The sequence below is a fragment of the Uloborus diversus genome, chromosome 7, assembly GCF_026930045.1.
Source record: "Uloborus diversus isolate 005 chromosome 7, Udiv.v.3.1, whole genome shotgun sequence".
Classification (NCBI taxonomy): Eukaryota; Metazoa; Arthropoda; class Arachnida; order Araneae; family Uloboridae; genus Uloborus; species Uloborus diversus.
This window is the reverse complement of record NC_072737.1, coordinates 26,571,218-26,596,535: the sequence shown is the minus strand read 5'-3', so window position 1 is coordinate 26,596,535 and position 25,318 is coordinate 26,571,218. Positions and strand designations below refer to the sequence as shown.

Here is a 25,318-nt window from a genome sequence, read left to right as displayed (position 1 = left end):
TCTGAGGAAAATAGAGAATTATTTTCGAGGTGCAATAGGGACAGAAAAAAAAAAACTTACTGAAAAAAGAGCATGACATTGGGCATTGATGGATTAGTAACCCGATTTCCTGTTCTTTCGTATTTTAAAGATCGAGCATCAAAACTTTATTAAAAGATGAAAACTGTAGTATCAAGATACTTTGTATGATAACATATTATAAAATAAATTATAAATTTTGTCACAATTTTTTTTTTATTAATTCTAAACCCATATCATGATTACTTGCTGTTAGCCAATATGTGTTTTGTTCCATACTGAGGTAATTCATATTTAAGAAACTCGACCCCTCAAACGAAATGCTGAAATGCCGCCCCTGCACTGGGCAAAGTACTGAACATAGTTCACCAACGCAATAGAATGTGAGCGAGAGCGAACCGGTTTCCATGTCTATGAATAGAATACATGTACAATAAATTCGCGATAACTCGAAGTCCGATAACTCGAATATTACTATAACTAGAAGTTTTTATCAAGTCCCGATTCCTTTCCCTTTAATTCCATGCTAATTATTCTCTATATCAAGAAGTTAACTCCCTTTAACTCGAAGTTTTTTCAAAGATGACTCGAAATTTATTTTGAAAGAATGGAAAAAAAGGAAGAAAATGATGAGAGAAAAATTCATTCACCTTCACTTGCAATTTCTGCACATTAGAAGTCTAAAGCCTAGAAGAAGACCTGTTGAGCTATTGTGCGATAAAGGAGTTACACTTGCGGAAACGAGTTAGCTTTTTTTTTCTTTTGTTGTACTGTACAGTTTACACTTAGACATGTTGCTGGACTACGAATCTGCTTTTAAGCTGTCAAGTTGTCAAAGCTGATTGTAACTTTAATCAAAGGCCTAAGTTATGAAAAGACCATGCCATTCCGATAAGTGGATCTTTGCTGCGTGAGAAAGCAATAAAGTTTGCTATATTACTGAACATAAAAAATTTCCATGCTAGTGCTGGATGGCTAGAGAAGTTAAAGACCAGAGACAACTTCGTCTTCAGAACTCTTCACGGAGAAACTACATATTGCGCGAAAATAACTTTGAAGTGCTGCAAAATTTGTCTGTTATATGTCTGTTTCATGTTTAATTAAAATATTTGATCGTTTTTAATATTAAAATGTCGAAAACCGAAACTAGCTCTAAGTAAAACTTCCGATAAGTCGAAGATTTTTGTCGGTCCCTTTAGATTCGAGGTATCGCGAATTGATTGTGCATATGCATTATCCAGTCTCCCTCTATAGTGAACACCCCCATACATAATCTCAACACTTTTGTTCGGTCCCATGAGTGTCCAGCAAAGAGAGTCCATTGTATAGATATAAATATACTCTCAGAAACATGTCTAAAAGACCTAAATTTTCAATAAATCATGCTACTGAACTTGATACTACTGAATCTTAGATTATTGCCTACGCTAATAAATGTACAGTTTCGTTCTTTGTCTCTAGTAACCAAATTTTTAACAGATCTCGTAGCAAACGGAATTTAACTCTGGAAAAATTGCTAAAATATTATACAAAAAAAAAAAAAAAACAATCAAGTTTAATAAATTTTTAAATTTTTACCTTGTCCTTTGATGTGAACGCTAAATAATATTTTTATCTCTCACTCACAGAAACTTCAGTTATTTGCTCAGAATGACGATGTTTATTTAATGTATTAGAGAGGAAGAATATTTATTCAGAAATGCCGAAAGCGGATTTTCGAGAATATTTTTCTTCCTCTCAAAGGATTACCGAACATGTTTGTTCCTCTGGGAGATTTGGGGAGGGGGAAAAAAGCGGAGGGAACTGTAATCAGACTTAAAAGGAGGATTAGAGAAAGAAAAGCCCAGTTTCTTCAAACTTTTACGGAACTCAAGTGCTGTAATTCTGCAAGTTCTGATATTAATATGGGTTTAAATTTCGATTATAATGTACTTGAGGATGCTTCTCAAGCCCTTTAATATCGGTATTTGGTTGCGCAAATAAGGGGAGGTTTGAGGGTTGAAATACCTTTTGAGCCCTTCTCGCATTAGTTTTGAAATAAGAGTGTATAGTTAATACCACTAATTAAAAAGTTAAAACTAATGAAATAAAAAATCGTTCGCTAATAAGTTAGTTCATATGTGTAATAATTTTTTTTTTCTGTCTTAAGGAAAAAAAAATTTTTTTTGTCCCTCCTGTTACCTTGGAATAAAATAAACAATTTTTTGGTCAAGTCAGTTGATCTTCTCCGAAGCTTTCAGAGATTAGGTGACATTTAATTTATTCACATTTGTGCATTGTTATATTTGATGTATTGTGCCAGCTTCTCCGGCAATTTGGGGTGCGGTGCTTCACTTTTCCAACTGTACCGTAATTTGGTGTAAAGTCCAACATCCACAGTATACACATACATGCCATAAGGACCTGTTTATAGGGTAAGCAACCATTCACAGTACATTCTCACAAAGAAAGGACAAGGACAGGAGAGGGAAGGTGCATCCGTGCCCGGGACGGAATACAAACCTGCGAACTCCCCATAGCAGGCAGACTTCTCTGATCGCTAGTCAAGGCAGCAGGCAACTTTTGCAATCATTGAGCATTATTTTCCCTACCATGTAATTCAGAATTAGGGATGGAAAATCGGTCTTGCACTGTCGTAAAACGAAAAGTAAATTGCACAGCACATTAGGTGTGTAATTAGTACTGCAGAAAATTATGCATTGGGAGAAATACAACGCCCATTTTCAAGAATTATTTGATCGTTAGACAAATTCCGTTATTCATGGCGACAATACTTCAATCCTTTTTTTGTTCCGAAATTTACATAGCACATTGATACCGTAAGGAATTAACTTTACTTTAATCAACTTATATGTATTTTCTTTCTTGTACTGGAAGCTTAGCCAGAGCACCCGGAAGACTTAACATGGGTGTGACTTCAGGTCCTCGACCAGGTCTGAGGATAAGAGAAGGACAATATCCAGTTCAACTAATAGCGTGGAAGCGCCAGGGACACTTTGCGGCTTGCCAGTACACAATATCTCTCATAGGTAAGCTGGAAATGGCATATTTTTTTTTTGAAAAATGTGTGAATTTATGACTAAATTGTTAAAAAAAACCCCTTCCTATGGTTGGTTATTGGGCATGGATGAAAAATACAATAAAATGGAATACTGAAACTAGCAGTAAAAGGAAAATATAAAAAATAGTCATTATCCTATTAACAGCCTTGCACTCCAGTAATACTCAGAGAGAGAGAGAGACTCATATGGTCATCTTAGTCCAATACATACGATGGTCCAATACACACGACTTAGTCCAATACATTCCGACATCGATGTCGATGTTTTGGAAACATCGATGTTTTTAACATCCATGTTTTACTTTTGATGTTTTTGGACCATCGATGTTTTGGTTTCGATGTTTTTTCGATGTTTTTGCATTTTATTCAAAATTATCATAAAACTTGCTCCAAAATTCTCGCTAGGTAATTCAGTTTACTTATGGAGTTGCCCCCCCCCCCAAAAAAAAATCATTTTTTTTGCACCCATTTTATAAGATCAATTTTTCTGTATAGAGGATGATTTTTGAGAAGATGCCTACAAGATAGAAGATTAACTAGAGAGTAAGGAAGAGGTCAAAGCTATTGGAAGAACCTGACACTGGTAGTCCGGTGCCAGAACTTACAATCTATTTCAAGGCTCCAGTTCTTGAACTAAAGGAAAATCCTTTACGTTACTATGGTGAAAATTATAACTTTAAAAATTCAGAGTTGTTAAAAATTGCTTTGAAGTATTTGATAGCTATGGCAACTTTTGTTCCTTCCGAAAGAGATGTTTCTCTGACTGGTGGGATAGTTTGCGAAAAGAGAAATGCGGTTCTCGTGGACAAAGTAAACAAACTCCTTTCTCTCCAAACTGTCAACACCAATATTCCAGGTTACTTATTGACTTCCCCCGACAAGTCGTCTCTCTATTACTTACAATTTGTGTTTAATTATTAACTAAGAGTACAACACATATTTCTTGCTCTTAAAAATAATTGTTAGAATTAATTTTGTATTTTAAAAATAGTTAGCACAACTTTTTCTCATCATTCAACTGACGGTAAGTGCTATGATACATTTTTTCTTAGATTCTTTTTTGATGCAAATTTACTTTTAGTTTCATTTAGTTTGAAAATATTTCCTTATTACTATAACTAGTTTGTATTAATAGGTGCTTGTCTTATTATCAATTTTTGTCCTACTATAGTATCAAGATGTTGCGAAATTATTCTTATTAAATTATATTCATGATTTGAGGTTCAGTATTTTCAATATATTAGTCCGGTACGTATTCTTTTGTATTGCTTAAATTAGTGTAGTGTATTTAAAAATGTATGTTATACATTGATAAAAAGATCGATGTTTGGAAACATCGATATTTTTTGGTCGATGTATCTATACCATCGATGTTCTAATTTCTAACATCGATGTTTTGCCATCGATGTCGCACCTCTAATACATACCGTTGAGATCTCGGTCCGTAATACAAATCACTGCAGAGTGGACATGCCATTGTGTTGGTCGTAGCAAATCAAAAATATTACGGTTTACATATTCACACCAGTTCTTTGCAGATTTTTTACCCACTAATTCCTGATGGCAATCAACAATCAAAAAATTAACAGTGGATGAAAAAAATATCCTTCATCCATTAGATCGCTTATTTTGCATTGAAAATAAATGAATTCAGGTCCTTGTGCGTGCGTGTGTGTGTAACCCGAAACACGTGTATGCAGCCAGCTGCAATTTGTGTAACTAGCGTTGCTATTTATATTTAAAAAGTTTTTAAAACTGAACTGCTTATTATTTCACCAGAGCACTAAAAAGCTCGCAAAATATTTTTTGGCAGAGTTCGTTTTTCAATGAACTAAACATATTTCATTGACACGTTTTGTTTTTGCAGTATAAGAATAATAGTACATACTCCCTGCATCTCTTGAGATGTATAAAACTTTATCTTTCAGAAGATTCTTAATATTTAATGATAGGAGGGATGCAACGGAACCACTTGCAAAATGTCTTTCAACTTTTATACTTCTTCAAAATAACCAAACACTCTCGAGAGCGCGAAAAGCTTTTAGAAGAAGAATCATTCGTTGTTGAGTTGTAAAGTTGCTGCGAGACTCATTTCTGACGTTTCGCGCATGCGCAGAAAAGTAAATCGATGTCACTGAGCACAGTAAGATCTTTTTTGCATACAATTTGTTGCACCTCGGAAAAAATAATTGTGCAAATATTGTCCTGATCATATTTTTTTGTAAAATCATTATGCAAATTTTTGTTGAACTGAAAACAAGCGAGAGGTGATGCAAATTTACAGTTCATCAAGGTGAGCGACGAGACTTTTATTCCAGTGTAAACACATGTTTAACACGAAAAAATAACCCGATTTTAAAAATTGATATTTTCGAAATTGTTGTGCATTATTTAAATACTAAAACCCGAAATTTGAAAAAAAAAAAAAAAAAAGACCTGATGTTGTGCATCACATGACTTCCTTTTACTCCAATTTAATGTAACTTCCCCATTACTTTAAATTTTAATGTGATTCAATAGTTTACTCTCTAAATATCACCAACAGTGGCCAAATCAAAACAGATAAAAAAAATCGCCAAATTTGTCGCCAAGTTACCGACAAAACTTGGCGACCAAAAGACTGCCGATATATCGGCAAGTTTCCGCCAAATTATAACACCACTTAAATTTACATCGAAATTAACAATGATTTCCCCCCCAAAAAGGGGCAAAAGACCCATTTACAAACACCCGAATGCGACCAAAAGGAGAGGTGCACAACTAGACCCCACTAGGAGTCTACGTACCAAATTTCAACTTTCTGGGACATACCGTTCTTGAGTTATGCGACATACATCCGCACATCCGCACATACATGCGTTAATACCGACGTCACGAGAAAACTCGTTGTAATTAACTCGGGAATCGTCAAAATGGATATTTCGCGTGTCTATACGTTTTTAGGCACCTAAACGCGTGTGGTCAAGTCGAAAAAAAAAAGAAAACTTGACATTCATTCGGGGGTGGGTAAAATGGAAATTAAGGTCATTTTTTGAGTGAAATTTTTTTCGCGAATACAATACTTCCTTTTTTTAAAAGGAAGTAAAAATGCATCTTTTTTTTTTTTTAACTGCACAAATTTTCAATACAATAGGCTTTCAAAACACAATCATCTGTTCTAATTTTATCCAGTTCATTTCGCATGTTTTGTATTATCACTCTGTCAACCATTCGTAATTCTGCCAAAATGCATCTGCCAATCATTTCCAACACCATACTAATTCGTTTTTGAAGTGCTTGTAGTGCTTTCGGCACCGGTGATTGTTACACTGGCTTTGACGGAACCGCATAAATAGAAATCAGAACGAGGGATTACAGATTAGTAGATGTGTGTCGCCTTACAAAAAGCTCACACATTGAATTTTTAGTACTAGAAAAATAAAAACTTTGTGCACTTATTTTTAACGTCTGATATTAAGTATTTTAATGTGGTCAAAAGTTTGGAAAATATATAGAAAACATATTAAAGGGGAAAAAATTAGAATACCATAAACCACAAGCCCAAAATGTGCGAATCAACTAAACAAATAAGCCAGGTAAATATAAACATCAATAGAACATTAAGCAGACAAGGTTATAACATCGATAAATTACAAGATGAAGCCAGTACTCTTTAGCAGTAGAAACTTCATCCTATGGTCGAAAGCCCAAAGAACTACTAAACAAAAAAACTAAAACAAATGTAGGATGTCCTGTTCCGAAAAAGCTAACATGCAGGATATGATCCTGAATGTTAGCTTTTTCGGAACAGGACACCCTACATTTAGTTTTAGTATAAATTTTTTAGTCTTTCGACCATAGGATTTTTTTTTTGACCATAGAATAAGTTTCCACTGCTGAAGAGTACTGCGTTCATCTCTGTCATTTATCTATGTTGTAACCTCTTCTGCTTGTTGTTCTATTGCTATTTATAGATATATATTTAAAATCTGAACATTCTTTTGTGGTAACCTTGTAGGTTGGTTCATTAACAATCTTGAGTACACATAGTGCACCTAACGTAAAGATTGGAGAGAAAGTTTCGAGAACATGCATTCTGAATGTCTATTCATAAAAGCTATATTTGTCCTTTACATTCTTCAGTGTGTCAAAATGGAGCTATGTCGCCAAAAAAATGAGAAGCTCAATGCTTGAATTATTTTAATATTCTACACTTGAGAATTCGAAAGAAAAACACGTACGAAACGAATAAAATGTTATAAAATTTTTCACTTTAATAAATGAATGGTACCTTAACAAAGTTTTGGAGCCGAACCATTGCTACATCTCGCAACGGTTTAATAACGACAAGGATATGTACGAGATGGGCATGTTATCTAGATTTTTTTTTAAAAGATCTCCTAGAAACATATTTTTTAAACTGAAAAATATGGGGTTGGATTTAATATTCTAATGATCAATGATCCGATTTTGTAAACATGTTTATGTCATTTAAATCGATTTTTAAAAGCTTTTTTTCTTTTTCTGAAAAAACTCACATTAACATTAATTCTGGAGCAGACGCGTCCACTCTTTTCTTTTCTTGAGGACCGTACCTCTTACTAAGATGAATCTCGCAGGTCAGAACGCACATAAAATTAAAATATAAACACCTTTTCACTTCCTTTTACAAAAAAGGAAGTATTGTATTCGCGAAAAATTTTTCACCCAAAAATCGGCCTTAATTTCCATTTTGCTCACCCCAAAATGAATGTTGAGTTTTTTTTTTCAACCCGACCACACGTGGATATGTGCCTAGGAACGTACTGACACCAAAAATATCCATTTTGACGATCCCCGAGTTGATTACAACGAGTTTTCTCGTGACGTCTGTATGTGCGTATGTGTGTATGTATGTCGCATAACTCAAGAACGGAATGTCCTAGAAAGTTGAAATTTGGTACGTAGACTTCTAGTACGGTCTAGTTGTGCACCTTTTTTTTTTTTTTTGGTTGAATTCGGATGCTCTAAAGGGGGTCTTTTGCCCCTTTTTGGGGGAAAAGCCTTGTTAATTTCGATGTAAACTCAAGTGGTGTGATAATTTGGGGGACACTTGGCGATGTATCGCCAGTCTTTTGGTCGCCAAGTTTTATCGCCAACTTGGCGACAATTTGACGATTTTTTTTTTTTTAAATCTGGTTTTAATTTGGCCACTGTTGGTGATATTTAGATAGTAAACTATTGAATCATATTAAGACTGCCAATAATGAGAAAATGACATTAAATTGGAGTAAAAGGAAGTCATGTGATGCACACATCAGCTCGTTTTATATAGATAAATGGAAAAATGCGGAAAAGGAACAAAAACAACAAACTAAGAACTGTTGATATTATGAGCAGTTCATGATTGTTGAACACATGCTTATTGTATTATTGATACGAAAATTTCATCTGTTTTTCAGAAAATGATTTCAAACTTACTATAATCTTACATTATACCACATGAAGACTACCTGTTTTTTTTGAAGGTTTCAGAATATGTACGTCAATTCGTAATATTTAACGTAACAGCAGACCACATGGCTTCGTCGGCCACATCTGACCCGCGGGCCGTAGGTTGGGTATCACTGATCTAGAGCATTTGAAATGGGATTTCAGCAATATTTAACTGCTGTTTTAGTTATGTGTTTGATTTCAGTACATTACCTTCACCCATATCATTATTCCTTTTATATTGTACTCATTTACATTGTTTCTCTTTAGTAAGAAAATGCGAAGATGTACCTATGGCAGAAGGAGGAACTTTCGAATGTACAAATGGTTCGATTTGGGGTAGCAAGTGTCATTTATCCTGTCGTTCAGGTTTTGTGCTACACGGGGATAGCACCATTGTTTGCGATGGAAATGAGAGAAAAGTTTTTTGGTCATCACCGTTTCCACAATGCAAAAGTAGGTATTTTCGAAAATTAAAGTCAGGTTGCATGATATCAATCACATTCAGTTAATGTTCCGATTTTTCTTCTCATAGAAACTTCTCCAAAATCTGTTGTTGCCAAGCTGCCATGCCTGAAACCTAAACAACCAAAAAATGGTGCAGTAGTTTGTGATTCCAATGGTAAAGAGTTGTATCCGGATGGAAGCGTTTGTCAATTTTTCTGTTATCCAGGCTTTCTTATTGAGCAGGAATCTACTTCAAATGCTCTCACTGTCTGTAAAAATGGACACTGGACACCAAATGATGATCTCACATGTGTTGGTAAGTTTTATTTTGTATTTAAAGTTGTTAAGTTACAGAAAGTGCGTTCTTTAGCGATTGAACAAGTGTAGTTGGCTTGATTTTCTTACTAAATATATTCTATGTAGTTTGAGGAACATGAAGGGGTGATATTATGCCGCGTCGGCCCTTTGTGACAATCGTCAACGTGCCTTGAGGACGATTTTCATTAGTTAGGAAAAATACCTCGGAACACAAATTTGGCTTGTAAACCTCATTTGGTAATAGCATGTCAACACGTCTTGTAGACGATTTTCATTGGTAAGGAAAACGAGGATCTACAAATTTGGCTGATAATTTTCGTTTGGTGGTAACATGTCAACACGTGTTGAGGATGATATTTATTGCTAAGGAAAATTGACGAGGATCAGCAAATTTGGCTTATGAACCTCCTTTAATGATAACATTTGACTGTTAGAATAGAAGTAACACTATCAGGTTCTGTTTTGAATACGCATCTTTAATTTGCTTCTTTTTCTTTAGACCGTGCACTTACTATTTTATCCATATCAACATTGAAAGTTAAAAATAATAATAATCCGCATGATTGTGTTAAAAAATCTGCAGAACCAGAAAATCTCTATGTTTTTGTTAGTGTCTCAATTGATGTTATGTCAAAATTTGTGTTGAATACAGGTATACAGGGTGCGATTGAAAAGTAACCGAACTTTTACCGTCGTGTGGTTTCAAAGGCGTCAAAAAAGAAAGAGTTTTGGCAGAAAATGTGCGTCTGATCTTGTTCTTTCAGGCCCTACACGAGTCAACGCGCTGCGAGTAGCGGTTGAGTAAATATCGCTCTACGCGCGAAGGTTCTTTTTTCAAACGGTTACGTTTTCCGAGTGGTGAAAATGCAACAAACGAGATTGCTTAGCGTTAAGCAATCAATTTTTGTGCGAAACTAAAAAAAAACTTTAACTAGACTCAATGCCTGTTTAAGGAATTTTCGGAAATGTTCCGGACACAAATTTATGAATGGCACGAGGCGTTCAAAGACGGCGTCAGGACGCCGAAGACGAACAACGCGCAGTGAGATCCTCGATCGACATCAAAAACTGACAAAAAAGTCGACAGCGTTCGTGAATTCTTGACAGTCGGGCAAGCACCCGGGAGATAAGTGAAAAGTTAAATCTAACTTACTACAGCGTTAATAAAATTGTGATCGAAGAATTGAGCATGTGAAGGTGTGCGCGAAACTGGTTCTCAAGGTTTTGACCTCTGAGCAAAAGGAAACACGTGTGCAAAAGGGTCGTGAAGTGTTGAAATCCCAGGCATGTCTCTCCCGGACTTCTTTTTGTTCCCTCTCATCAAAAGAAACCTGAAGGAAAGGCGTTTCCAGTTCAAAGCGGACAATCAAAAAAGTGTAACCGACAATCTAAATGCCCTCCTGGAAGATGCGTTTAAAAATGCTTTGAACAGTGGAAGGACCGCTACCGCCGGTGTATCGAAGCACAAGGGATGTTATTTCGAAGAATATTAAGTGCATTCGTCAAAAAGTTACTAAAGTTGTTGTTCAAGCAAAAATTTGGTTGCTTTTCAATCGCACCCTGTACCTGTATGTCGTCGTCTTGCATCCAAAAAAATTTAAAAAAATAAATAAAAAAAAATTAATTTGAATTCTGATATTTTTAATTCAAATTATGTTTTTCGCAATCATGAGTTGCGACATTACCCTAGTCATTGAAGTTATTGTTTCTAGAAACTGCTCCTGTCCCCCTAAACCTGCCCTTCTCCTGGGCGGTTACGTGTGTATAGTTGTGTGTGTGTAGGCGCGCATGCATGTGTAGCCCTGTGTGTGCGTAGACATGTGCATACACGTAGGCGTGTGGATCTCTGTGTGTGTAGGTGCTTATGCATGTGTAGGTCTGTGTGTGCATAAACTTGCGTATACACATTGGTGTGTATGTGTATGACCGTGTGTAGGACATGGATGCCACCGATCAGGAGAAGAGGATTTCGGGGGACATTGCTCAGGATCGGAGGAGCCGCGCCTGTGGAGGAAGGTGAGCGGGAGTGCTACAGAGGGAGGTGGGGAGGTGGAATAAAATTAGCGTAACGTCAAGGACAGGCAAATGAGAACAATAAGCAATCTTGATTGCTCAAAAAAATAAAATAAATAAATAAATAAATAAATAATTAAAAAATCTTTAAAATACTATGTAAGGTGAAAGTTCTAAATCATTGTTTCTCATTAATTCTTTCAACTATCTTTGCAGCTGCTTACTGTTCGGAGCCAAAGTCTCCAAGAGACTCCACACTGCGGTGTGATCCCTCGGAAAACAAAGACGGCCTCTCGAAATCAAAGTACAAAAATGGAACACGATGTGACTTCCGATGCGGTATCGGCACCAAAATACCGAAGTCTCAACAAGCAAAGAGTTTCATCGTCTGCAACGCACCACATTGGAATGATTCGTCTATCCCGGAGTGTAAGCGTAGGTTTAGGGTAAAATATATTCAGAGTGTCTATCTTAATGAAGCTGGCAGGGGTGCGCCGAATTCATTTTTTATTCTTTGGGAAATTCTCAATTTGCGGGGTAGAACTCCAACATTTGCCGAATGATGATAATTTTGCCGAATGGGAACTCCAAAATTCGCCGAATGATGATAGTTTTGCAGAATAAAACTCCAAATCTGGCCGAACCATCAGACAAAATTTGCTGAATAAGAAATTTTTTGAAGGTCACGGTGACCTTCCGTGACCTTACACCGGGGCGCTCCTGATAGGTGGATCTAATCATTAACTCTGTGATTGCAAGGATTGCATTAAGGATAATGAATTTTTTTTTCCTTCTTTTTGTACTAGAGCAAAGGTGTAGTCATAGAAATCAATGAGAAAAAACGTAAAACATAATAAAAACTGAAAAAAAATTAGGAATACATGGTTTAAATTTAAAAAAATGGGAAAAAGGTTAAGTCGAGAAAGGTGTGGTAAAATTCAACTATAGTAGGTAGACGCCGTCTCTCTCTACTACACCACCGCACCGAAGAGGTCGGCGACGAAGGTTTTATTCTATATAAATTCATTAGCACTTTCTCGTGCTTCCAATCGTTTATTAATATACCATAATTTCTTTCATTATTAAAAACTTCTTTCGCGAACTTAGATTCCCAAACACATGATTTTGTTACGAATAAATACCTTTGTGCTGACAATTCAAAAAATCAGTAATCCAAGGTTATAAAGCACAAAAATTGCAAAATATTGCAGACACGTGTTTAAAAAGGTGTTCCTTGTAACACCGGAACACGTGTCTGCAACATTTTGCAATTTTTGTGCTTGATAACGTTGGATTACTGGTTTTTTGAACATGATTTCGTTATTTGACAAAGACGTACTGTTGAACGGATGTAAGTTGTAGAGTGTGGTGAAAAATCTCAGAAAAAAGTCTATTTTCAGGGATGATATCATAAATTTCTGCGGCTGTCGCATTTAGAATTTCCAATCCCGAAATCCCGACCCCAGCATGATATTTAGCGGGATTAATCCCGAGGGATTGAGAGCAAAATCCCGCAAGATTTCCATTCCCGGAAAGATTTTCCATTCAAACGTTTTCCTACTTTTGCCGCTCATACAACGAATATTTTCACAGGTGTCATCTGAAGTTCAAATCACCTTCTTCGTATTTCTGCAAGAAGAGCAAGAAAACGTTGTCTCATGTGGTGTGCGGTGGATTCACCATTTTAGGAACACAATTATATTTTTCTGAAGATGAATTGGTATTTAGATAAGAGGTTACAGTTTCAGTACGTTTAGCTATTGAGAAAATGCGCAAAAATTGCACTAAGCCAAGGTTTAATTTTTACGCATGGAGGACCCCTTTTCTCTACTCAGGGTCTGGCTGAATAGGCCAATTAGGTAGCCTAGATCCCCTGCTTTTTGTGGGCTACCAAATGGCTAAAACTGTTTTTGAAAATGGCCAAAAGTGTAATGTTTGCCTGCGTGGGGCCCCGAAAATGTGGTTGACCTAGGGCCCTAGATATTCTTTATCGGGACCTGTCTTTACTCATATTGCAAACAAGTGCAAACTTTTGGCTCTCCATAACCAACATAGACATTTCAAACTTAGTTTGATTTACGGAAGTGTTTAATGAAATTGGATAAAGTTTAAAGTTTTAGGACCATTTCCAACTCCGGACTCCCCCGTTTTGCGAGATCTTGCAGTACGTATTTACGTCACTAATCATTCAGCTTCGAACTGATGTCATCACTCCTCCTTCAAGCCCTGTCTGAGTAAAAACTTCGTAAACGGAGACCATTTGAGGGAGGAGTTGTGACGTCAGTCCGAAGTTGAACGCTACAGTTTTTTTCTGTAATAGGGCCGTACTAAAGCAATAGTGCGTCGATGAGTGTGTATTCGTATTTCTCGTGGACTTTGTTTGCTATTCATTTATGTATTGCTTGCGAATTTTGTATGTTGTTTAGGGTTTTCAATTAGAGGATTTTTTCTTTTTTTTTTTTGTAATTTGTGAGGAATCTTCGCTTGTACTTATATGAGAAAACGAAATTGTTACGCGCCAAATCAAATAATTGGCAATAATTCCTTCTTTGATAGTAGTGCAATTGTTTTCCGTAGCTTTTCATTTCCCCCTTTTCTGTCCTGTAAACGTATTGAGAACTTGAAATGTGTTAGCATTGCCAAGGCCGTATCCAGAAATTTTTTTCGGGAGGGGCCCGGATTAGCACATTGCCCAACACACACACACACACACACACACTATATAGTATATATAGACACACCAAACGCATAAAAATGTTAACATAGAAGATTTTTTGTCTCGATTTTTAACGATTCCACTGTTTGGACTGTTGTTATTTTATTTTAATTTCTTATTATTTTTCTTATTCACCTTGTAGTGGTAAGGATAACACGAGGGTGTCCCTTTTAAGTCGGATGTAGAACATCCATAATTTCAGGGGGTCCGGCAGTTTCTCCCCCCGAGAAATTTTTGAAAAAAAAAAAAAAATCTGTATTTTGAGGCCTTATATTAGGTAATTGAAACAACGAAAATATGAAAAAAAAAAAAAATAGGCAAACAAAGTTTTTAAAAAGTCTTACATTCTTTTTCCAATCAAGATCAAACAAAATAAAAATTGCTTGCTCGACAAATCATGGAAATTAATGGACAGAGTGGAAAAACGAGAGAGGAGAAAAGAGAAGCACCCCGTCATCTGCTCATATCGACTTTTAGTGAAGTTTGTTTTTGATCACTCCCCGTACCCCCACTTTTTTCATTAACTGCCCTACAGTATGAAAATTGTACAAAATAGTTTAAAAGAAATAGTGTAGACATGCAGAATATAAGAACGGAAGGGTAATATTCTGGTCATTTGGACAATTCATACTTTATTTTCTTGATGAGATACAAAATTGAAGAGCTTTTCAAGGAATTTCAAAAACTTAAATAATTTTCAAAAACTCTCGAACAGTTGAAATTATTTGAAGCTCTCATAACTTTGTAAAACACACCCGTTTTAAGTTAATAAATGCAACGAAATATTTCTCGAAACAAACTTTTTTTTTCAATCACAAGTAGTGCAGAAAATGAAAAAGAGTAGAGTAAGTGTTATTTTTTTTCTCATACTTAAGGTATTAACAGTATGCCGTAGAAGTAAGAAAAAAAATTAAAAAAAAAAAACAAGCAATAACAAAAGAACTTCCATGATACTGAATTCGGCATTAAATAAATGCAAGACATGAAACATATCAGTCACAAAAATGATCTTGAAAATTATGCTACAAAAACGCGAGAATAGTGATTTTTGCATTTTTTACGCAGGATGTATCAAGGAGCTGAATTTGGCACATCTTGGTAACAAGATACTCGCCTAATTGGAAACTAGGGGCCCAGCCTTTGGGGAGTCCCCGGCTCGAAATCAGTACAGTGTAAGTTTTATAAGAGTTTTAGGGGGAGGAGGGCAGTGTGTCGTGTACAGAGGGGAGAAGGGACACCTGTTAGTCCGGGCCCAATTAAATGGGGGCCCAATATCTTTAAACCTAGGGTTCAAAATATAGGTAAACAATATGGAGGGAGCCCAAAAAAGGTATTTGTAACAGCCCCAATATTTCTGTGCACGCCCCTGGAGGAGAAAGTGCACAGAAGTCAGTTCGGCAGACTTTTCAAGTCTGCCGAACCAGACTTTACCAAAACTGACAAAGGGCCTGCCTTGACCCTGGACTAACCTGAATTGAATTGGGAAAGAGAGCAGGAAGTCCTAATTAAAGGTCTAAATTTCAAGTGTGCCTTGCGGCTAATGAGAAATAGAATTGCTTTATCTGTATTTCTTCAAAACATTATAATCTTGAATAGTAGCAAAATTAAGAATAAAAAAAAACTTTGTTATTCTCCTTTTCTGACAATAGGAATTTGAAAAAAAAAACCTTCTTCTGTTTTACGGTACAAAACATTTCGGGTTTCGGGGGGGGGGGGGGGCGGGCCCGTCAGGCCCCCCCTCTGGATACGGCCCTGAGCATTGCAATTGAAAACTGAAATTTACGTAAGTACCCCAAATTTGCATTCCTTAAAAAATAATAAAGGGCTTTAACAATGGTGTTTTTGAGGATTTTATTCTGATTTTTCTTTTTTTTTTTTGAGGGGGAGGGGAATTCCTAATACCTGTATTTCGGTATCACATTTTTAAAAACACCAAATACCGGTATTGCATTTTCGATCCGGTAGCGTAGTCACTAACATCTGTTTACCTATGCATGAACGAAACAAGGTTGTTGGCTGCTTCTGGTGCTGCCATCTGTTCGATTATACAGGAAAGAAATGTCATTTTTCAACCCAGAATAGGTTGTATGTTAGTAATTGTTGTATACAGAGGCGTACGCAGGTAAGTGAAACCTGTGTAAGTTGTCCACTCGCGGTGCCCTACTTTAGTGGTCAACTTAAACAGGTGGTCAACTTACAGAGGTTGATTTATATGATAAGGGCTAATTCCGTGCCTGAAAAAAGTGGTCAATTTAGACAGGGGGTCAACTTACAAGGGTGGTCAACTTCACAGGTTTTACTGTAATTATTTCGAGATCTACTAGGTATTCAGAAGAGAAAATTTTTGAAGATAGGATGTTTAGGAGCTGTCATCTGGAAAGATTAAAAAAAAAAAAAGCTTGGGAAGTGCCTTGGGAAACTCTTTATTTATGCACTCAACTCTTAATATAAATATTATTTAGAGTAGAGTACAGCAGTTGTGCAAATGTATGTAAAACATATGAATGCAATTAATTTGTCTTGTACACAGATTAACATAATGAAAATCTCGTTTTTCCAGAAATTATTTTATTAGAAATTTGATTTAACGTTTGCCATGTAGACGTATCCATTTATGATTTGAAGTTACACAATGTGGAAACCGAAGAGACTCTACATTAAACGAAGAAATAAACTGAATTTAAGGGATTAAATCTTTGATCTTGTTTTGAGATATTCATTTCTTATAGTTTGTTCGTTACAGATGGGTTCTTCTGCCTCTAAATTATTTCGACCACTTTTGTAAAAATGGCAATTTATTCACAGCAATATATTTTTAAACCTAAACTATATTCGATCTATATTCTTTCGACAAAATTAATTGGTATATTACAATATATTTTTCAGCTTAACATCTCGTTTTTACATTTCCAGACGAGTAAAAACTTTTTTCTCTTTGTTGTTTTGACAGATTCTCTGCTCGTCTCCCCTCATTTTCAACTTAGAGAATGCAATAAATTAAGAAAGCACTAGTGACACTATAAAACGCGTGCATCAATATCCCATCGCTATTTTCCCTTTTCCCCTGCTAGATTCATTCAGTTGGAATCGTCTCAACTTGGTCGATTGCCCATTCCATACATTTTGTGGTCAGATTGTATATGTTGATGTAAATTAAAATTTTCTTCTTACCACATTACACTTAATGTATCATGTATTTGACAGTATAACTTCAGCAGATTTCCTTCTTTTTCCTTTTTTTAGCGTCCCTGTTAAAAATTGATATTTACTAAATTTTCACACAATATTTTAAAATTCATAAAATGAGTGAAAAAAAAAAAAAAAAAAAACTTATCAAGAGAAAACGATTTTGTTGTGCTCATAATGGAAAACAAAATTGTTTTAACTTGTTAACCCATGCCTTTCCAAGCGTTAATGCTTAGATCATTAGCCCCTTTCAACGTCACGAAAGTGATGACCATTTGTTTAAGAGCTCCTAGTAAACGACTATCATTATTTCGAACACAGAACATGGATAATTGAACTAACCATGGAAAGATGGCACCACCAGTGGTCTCCACCTCAGTAATTTGGATATAATTTGGATAATCAGACTGAGGAGGAGGGGGTGATTTTCCCCAGTCTCCTGCTCGGTGAGGAAACACCAAGACGCTTCGATGTTCGTCGCAGATTTTTAAAAATGTCTGCAGATCAGTTCTCATTTTGGGGAGAAAACTTAACATTTTTAGAAAAAACACTCATTCAATTTCATTTAATGGAAGATTCTCCTGCTTTCTCTGGAATGTAATCCACGAGTAATTTGTATTTGAGAATTGTTTTTTAGTATTTTTCGGTGTCATTTTAGATTTTGCACTTAAATCTAGCGTTAGGAAAAAAAAAAAAAACTACTTGGGGGTAATTTTTAGTAAGATTGTTTCTTTGCCAAATTAACTTAATGTTTGATAATTATTAACATAGTCAACTTGCTTTTAAGACGGAACTGATTGGGAAGAAAATTTGTCACTGAAATGTTTCCAGCTTTAACGAGAGTTATTCGATACTTAAAAAGACAAATTGGTGTAATGAAAAGATTGTTAGTAGTACAAGTTTGATACATTTGTGATCTTAAACTGGTACACTAGGGTGAGTTCTAGTAAGCTAATTGATCAACATTGCTCTGTATATATCCTTAAAATTAAGTTGAATGTCGGGTCTTCTTGAAAACTCCACATTAGTTGAACAACGTTCTGTGATTCGTTTTTTGATTGCTGACGTTGACCAACTAATTTATGCTCTAGATTGACTTAAATGTGCGGTGATAGTCTTACGAACGTTGGAAAATTTTACAAGTGCGTAGAACAGTTCAAAAATGGTTAAGAATCAGTGTCTGACACTCTGACGGCCATTGTTCTGGCCAGTCGATTGAGGTTTCATTTTCCTCACTTCAAACTCGAATCTTAGCTTACAGTTAACAGCTGATTTAACCTAGATATACTTTTGAAGAAGTTGAAGTCAGCCGTGAGAGAAACATCGTGGATCTCAGAGGAAAGGTGTGATTCTCCAGAAAGACAAAGCACGTTCTCACGTTGCTCAATTATCTCATGAAACCGGTGATAAGAGGGATAAGGCGGGAGGGGAGGCCCTTCCTCAGCCCCCTTATAGCTCCAAATTAGTACCATTTTAATTAGTTGTGTTTTGAAGAAGGCATTACGTGGGAAGAAGTTCCAGGACAAAGAACATGTCAAGAAATATGTGGGAAATTGACTCCGACACTAAGACAAAGAGGTCTTGGAAAGAGGTCACCAAGACAAAGAGAGCAGTTGGTATAAAAAATTTAGTAACCCTGTTGGGAATAGTGCATAGATGTTGATTGGGATTTATTGGCCAGTAGGAAAAATCTTGTTTTGTAGAAATAAAAGGTTTTTTTTTCAGGTCAGTTTGTCTCTTTATTATTTAACTAGAAAGTCGCCCGTCAAGGTATGACGGGTGAAAATTGCTTCTACTCTTTTACATTTGAACAAAGCATTTACCTGTTTGGTGATATTTTGATATTTGAAATTGTAACCCTAACACCACTGGATTAACCATAAACTCCAGTAGGTAGCATTCAAATTGTTGAAGATTTTTTTTATTTCTTCATTTCCGTGAAATGACAGTCTTACCAGTAAAACAGTTTGTTGTGTCGTACATTCAAAGTCCAGGAGCAAAAACTATTGAGGCTATTTATTTACAAAAATGTACATGAATGATTTACAAATTCACATGAACACAAATAAAGTCAAACGTACTGTTATGCCGTATTGCCGTACTTAAAGAAGCCCGTTCGACAACGTAGTCGTACATAAATGTGCGTGAGTCTTACGCGCCTTACTTAAGTGTTGCCACTCACGCGTAATAATAAGTTGCTTAGGTGTTCTTTTCGGAGTAACTTTCCGCTGGAGGAGATTCTTACGCAACACAGTTAAGCGACCGGATCGAGTTCAGCCTTGTCACAATAAAAACCTTTCCCTGCATGTTAAACATTACCAAAACACATTATCAAATTATCATGCCGTGGCACGAGTTTCATAGTTGAAACACGCGGGTTACTTTATCATCGGCTATAATTTATATGAGGATGGGCCTTTGTATGTATCTTATTTTAATTTTATTTATTTATGACACGGTTTATTATTTTGTTATAAGCGGAGACCGACAAAAGTTATGAATTCTTTGGAGCCAAGGAAAAGTTTTACATGCCAGAGAAAATCTTTTTTTTTTTTTTTTTTGAGTTTGCTAGCAAATTAAATGTAATATGGCTTCTCACCAAAGTATCTTTTTTTAGTCTTCAGGGATTTCTCGGACCCTGGTTATAAGAAATTTGAACAATAATATTCTTAAACTATTAAATGATAATATTACTAATAATGTTCCTGTAATAGTCGCTGAAGAAAACTGACATTGGGATCAAAAACAATTCCAGGATTCATCTATCCAAAACATCACAAAGACGATTGCCGAAATCAAACTCTATTTGTGGAAGTGGGAGAAGATGCACTTCTGTCCTCGCACCACATCCCCCGATTCATATCCCATGACGGAAAGTACTTAAAAACCACTTGCTCTTTGGACGGACAAAGATTGCCCAAAGGTGTACACCACAACTTTTGCCACGCCAACGACGATGAATTCGAGGTTGCTTCTACGTGTAGATACCACATTCATGTTCAAGGTAGGTGAAATGTTTGAAGTAAAAATAAATAAATGAAAAAATAAAAAAATTGCTGTGTATGCTGTAAGGCATAAACGGCTAGTGCACAAAACGAGATGAGAGGGGCTTTAACTTATTTCTGACTTATCCCCAGCTACTTACAATGAATGATGTCAAATACCTTTTTTTGTTTTCCCAATTTGTTGCTGGTCCCTTAAATAAATAGTTGATTAAATGTTTATTGGAAAATGACAACTGGAGCCTACCTTTTATGTGAAAAACCTTGCAGAGCATTTTGTCTGGTAATCCTTGAGAAATCAGTAAAAATTTGAATCTTTGAAAATGTCCTAATACTTTTGGTGATATAGTGTCTATTTTTAATTTCATTCACTAACGATGAGCGATCAAACTCCACATTAATCGATTTCTTTGTATGTATAGCTGAAATCATTAAACTGCTAAACCAATATTTACTAATTTTTTTTTCTATCTCTGCTGTCCTTGTCGAACTGAAATTTTCTACAGTAAATTCACTCATTTTTAGCGTATAGGATAGATTTTATGTGTCACAAATAAACATATAAAGCAGACATAAAATGAGTTGCTCTCGGCCTAACTTGACTACTGAATATACCACTGCATTTGAACGATGCCTACATGATAATGTGTACATTGCCAAAGTCAGAAAAAAATTATAAAATCTTTTAGAAACCAGGAAAAAAATTTTATTGCTATTTTTCTGAGTTCATAAAATTTCAGTTGAACAATGACTTTTTAAAATTTCTTGATGTAGAAGAGCTCGTCACCCACGTTGAAGTAATTTTTTTAGTCACCGGAATTTATCACCCATAATTTATCGGATCCTGCATATTACTTATTCTGATTTTTTTGCTGCTAAAAATATGGTTTATATTTGTTACAGAAAAGATTTCACCCCGCGTGTATCCAAAGGACTGCAAAGACATCGATAGAGTCGCCAACAGAAAGGGGATTCTACACGTGAAGCCACCAAAGTTTGTTTTCCAAAACGGGGGGACAAAAAGAATCCTCCGTGGTAACTGCACGCATGCTGGAAAACTGAGCGTTGGACTGTACCAAAACAACTGCACAGCGTATGATCCTGAGTTGGACGCAACAGGATTTTGTTCTTATAGGATAAACATAAGAGGTAGAATTCTGCATTTATTTTAAAATAATTTTTTTTTTTGGATCTTCCGTTGGAAAATCTCCATTTGTTTGGATCAGAATAACCATAGCCAACATTGTCGAATGATTACCGAAGTTCGATGCCAGGGTGACATTATCCATTTTATTGAAGGATATAATCTGGTTCAGGAAAGAATTTGCTTGACCTTAGAAGAACTTATTTGTTTTTGGGTTGAAAGAAAAATTCTTGAATTGGGACAATGCCAGAAATCGTCATCAGCAACGTAAACCAGCTTTCTTCACCCCTACTTTAACAAATGAAACTGTTTAAACATCAGTACATAGGAAGACAATTTTTCAGAGCGAGACGATAAGAAATCTCTGCGAACTTAGCTGATTTATTCATTTGTCAGTTTTATTTTAATTGTAGGACGGAATGTGTCACGTGACCAATCATTTTTCTGTTCTGGTTAATCTAGTTATGCGTAGTTGCCGCATTTGAACTGAGCATTTTGGTCAACGCAAACGAAGATCAGCCAACACAAGTTGAAATAACCTTCACTGTCAATAATCTTTCAACTTCGTTCCGTAAGCCGTAAGGTTATACCACCGTTATACCACTAAGGTTCTGTGGAAAAAAAAAATGCTGTGCCTTTTCTCACGTAAAGATCAACGACAAAATTCCCTCTTTTAATAGCTTCAAAGGGGACAAGGATTTCATTTACTTATGAAATTCATAGCAACAACAACAACGAAACCAAAAAAATTTTTGAGCAGAAATCTCCTTTCACTAACATTTAAACAACTTGCTTTTGCATTTTTCTTGTTCAATTGTTAAATACATTTTCATATTTAGTTTCATTACAAGAACTGTCTTCATTGTGTGAGATTCGACCAAATTTTATTTTATGCGTTTTTCTCAGCTTGAAAATGGTGTAAAACGTGAGGAAAAAAATTATTTATTGTATTTTTTTGCTTTTGAGAACGTTCTCCAAACCAAGATAAATAAATAAATAAATCTGGGCGGTTATTATGTTTTCCAGTTTTGGAGATTTTAATTTGCTTAGTGCTTAAACAAGGATTCAAATTGGCACTAATTAATGATCTATTCTGTTTAATGTCATTAGTTATCCCTGCTGTTTTAAGATTCTGAAAAACATCAAGCCAAAAAGGCAGATTTTATTCACTTACTTTTAAGCCTGCAAGAAACGATCTGAACCAATTTTAATAGGTTTGAGAGAACTTCATTTTCTTGTTAAGTAATTAGTATTGATATGGCTGATGGATTTTTTAATTTCAGAAAGAAGTTGTCCACCTCCAATTTCTACTCCTCATGCAGTCATTCAATGCGACAATAAAATTGATGAACTGTACTCTCCAAAAACTGTCTGCAAATATATTTGCGATGAAGGTTTTACAATTCCCCTGAAAGAAAGTAACAGGCGATCAATAAGATGTCATCGGAATCTATCTTGGAAACCTGCTTCTGTACCATCTTGCAAAAGTAAGTCAGGATTTTCTCAAATCGCCTATGAATTGATTGAACACATAATGTCGTTATCCATTCTGTTTTCCTCTGCAGAAGCTATTCCTCCAAGACCTAAAAGAAACGAGTGTGTCTCCCAGAGTTTTTTCATTGACAAAGATACTAGTATGGCTACAATAAGGCAACCACGTTTCAAGTCCTCCTTGAAAGGGAGCAAAATTAAAGTCAAATGTTCCTTGAATAATACTTTACCAGTAGGGAATTATACCAATGTGTGCGAAGCATTAGATAAAGAACTAGGTTTGAAAGCATCTTGCAAATACAATGTAACTATAACAGGTAAGAAAATTAATTCATATAGTTTTTTCAAAGAGTTAAATGAGTAAAAATGCGTAGTTTTGTCATTAGGTGAATTCCAGCGGTATCGGAAGGACATTTTTTACAAAAAAAAAAAAAAAAAAAAAGGATGCATTTCTGTCTGTGAGCTTATCAAAATACATATTTTTCAAAAACTGATGCATAGATTTTTATACACATCATGTTAAGTTGCTAAAAAGGTCGAAGCCAAGAATTTTTTGTTGGTAACTTTTTTTAAAAATCAAATTTAGAAACGGTAACGAAGGACATTTTTGTCGCAAAAAGGTCCTTCCGTTACCGTTTTTAAAAATTTGATTTAAGAAAAAAGTTACTAACAAAAAAATCTTGGCTTCGGCTTTTTTAGCAATTTACCATGATGTGTAAAAAAAGTCTATGCATCAGGTTTTGAAAAATATGTGTTTTGATAAGCTCACAGACAGAAATGCATCGATTATTTTGTAAAAACTCTCCTTCCGTTACTAGCTGGGGAGCTAACCGATGGAAAACTGCAAATTATGATAAGAAGATGCCACATGGTTGGAATGTTGTTTATGACTATAAAATAAAATTAAGACCCAGAGGCATTTTCAAAAACCGTTTAAATCCAAGATGGCAGCGTTTTTCAAAATGGCTACCTATATTAGAGTTTTTTTAATATATGTCATACAAAAGAGGTTTTTGTATCGAATTATAGGTTTTTCATGTTACAGATTTCATTTTTTATGTTGAACATAAGCTAAATCTTCATTTTGGTTCTTTTTTTTAAGTATAATTTTATTACTTACAAAAGAGATTACGTGCTTTTCCAAGTACCAATATAAAAATAGGAAAAATATTAAATGCAAATATGTACCAAAATATTAGTACAATGTCGTTAGTCAAACACTGCTTCATTCTTCGCATTAATTTTTGCATAGTAGTGTGCAGGACAGACCAGTACTTCTGCAGCTACACTTGTTTTTGCAGATTTTGCAGGTGCACTTAATGAACTCAGTGCACGAATCAGAAATTTCCAGTAACTCGGACCATTTCAGCTGCCATCGAACCCTATTCACTTGGAGATGGTGCACGTATAATATGTTTGTGAGCTTGTCCCAAAATGTGTTCAGCTTGGAAAGCACTACACAGTACTTTGTAGGTGGCAAACTTTCAAGTGGCCGATTTTTTGTCATATTCAACTCTTTCCTTGCTTCATTTACAATTACGCTATTACTAGTGGAATAGTACAGTAGTACTACTACGTACCTTTCAGGTTGCGAAATAAATAAAAACGCCACAGTTGCTTCTTTGAATATCATCCATGCCTTCCAAGTTGATTTTTTGAACTTCCCAGTAAAGCTAGGAATGCTGTCACAAAACCTATGAAGGCATGAAATCCGGGTAAACCTTTCCTTCTTTTTTCCAATAGCTTCATATATGGCATGAACTGTAATGCATTTGCTGTTGTTTCCTGTTACAAAAGTAATCCAATGTTTATCCAAACTTAAGTTGACAAGGAAAAAAAAGTGAGATATTGCAAAAACTAAGACATCTGCATCAACAATGCACACAACAATATTCCTCATACGATTTTCTACCATGTCTTGAAGATGCACTATCATTCTTGAGCTTGTTTCTTCTGGGCCAGGGCAAGTAACATCAATGATGGAAGTTTTTGTAGTACTGTTTCCTGTAATGTCTTCATCGAAAGTCGTTAGAACCTGTACATTTGTTATGGTACTTGCAGCTAACGTACCTAACAACAGTGGTAACGGTTGAGGCTTGTAAGTGGAGTAGGGGGAGGGGCAAAAAAAAAAAAACACTAAAAGCCATGGGACTTTCAGCGGCAACAAAAGATGAAAAAAAAATTACATAAAAAAGAATTGACATCAATGTTCAAAATAATCCTGCTATCGATCACGATAAGGTTCTGGTCATTTTCCAAAAATGGATTTCCAAGTTCTTTCAAAGTGCTATAAAGAGCTCGAACCTTAGTAAAACATTTAATTTGAAATGAGTGGTACTGCTCAAGATGGAGTCGACTATTTTCTTCATGTTTTAGCTTAATATCACATCATCAATCCTATTGCACCGCCATCTCCTTTTACTATTGCATTATTTTGTTGGTGTGCTTGGTCAATATAGATTGCTGAGAAT

The 25,318-nt window shown here is 35.5% G+C and overlaps 1 protein-coding gene across 1 annotated transcript in view; it reads left to right on the top strand.

The window, feature by feature from the left end:
- The window catches only part of LOC129226343 (uncharacterized), a 144,326-nt gene that overhangs the window by 95,682 nt on the left and 23,326 nt on the right, over nt 1-25,318 (top strand). The window contains exons 6-13 of the mRNA XM_054860944.1: nt 2,896-3,047; nt 8,801-9,013; nt 9,066-9,293; nt 11,525-11,743; nt 19,966-20,214; nt 21,116-21,361; nt 22,640-22,843; nt 22,922-23,164. Of these exons, the coding sequence (XP_054716919.1) occupies nt 2,896-3,047; nt 8,801-9,013; nt 9,066-9,293; nt 11,525-11,743; nt 19,966-20,214; nt 21,116-21,361; nt 22,640-22,843; nt 22,922-23,164 (1,754 nt within the window). The remainder of the gene's footprint in view (nt 1-2,895; nt 3,048-8,800; nt 9,014-9,065; nt 9,294-11,524; nt 11,744-19,965; nt 20,215-21,115; nt 21,362-22,639; nt 22,844-22,921; nt 23,165-25,318) is intronic.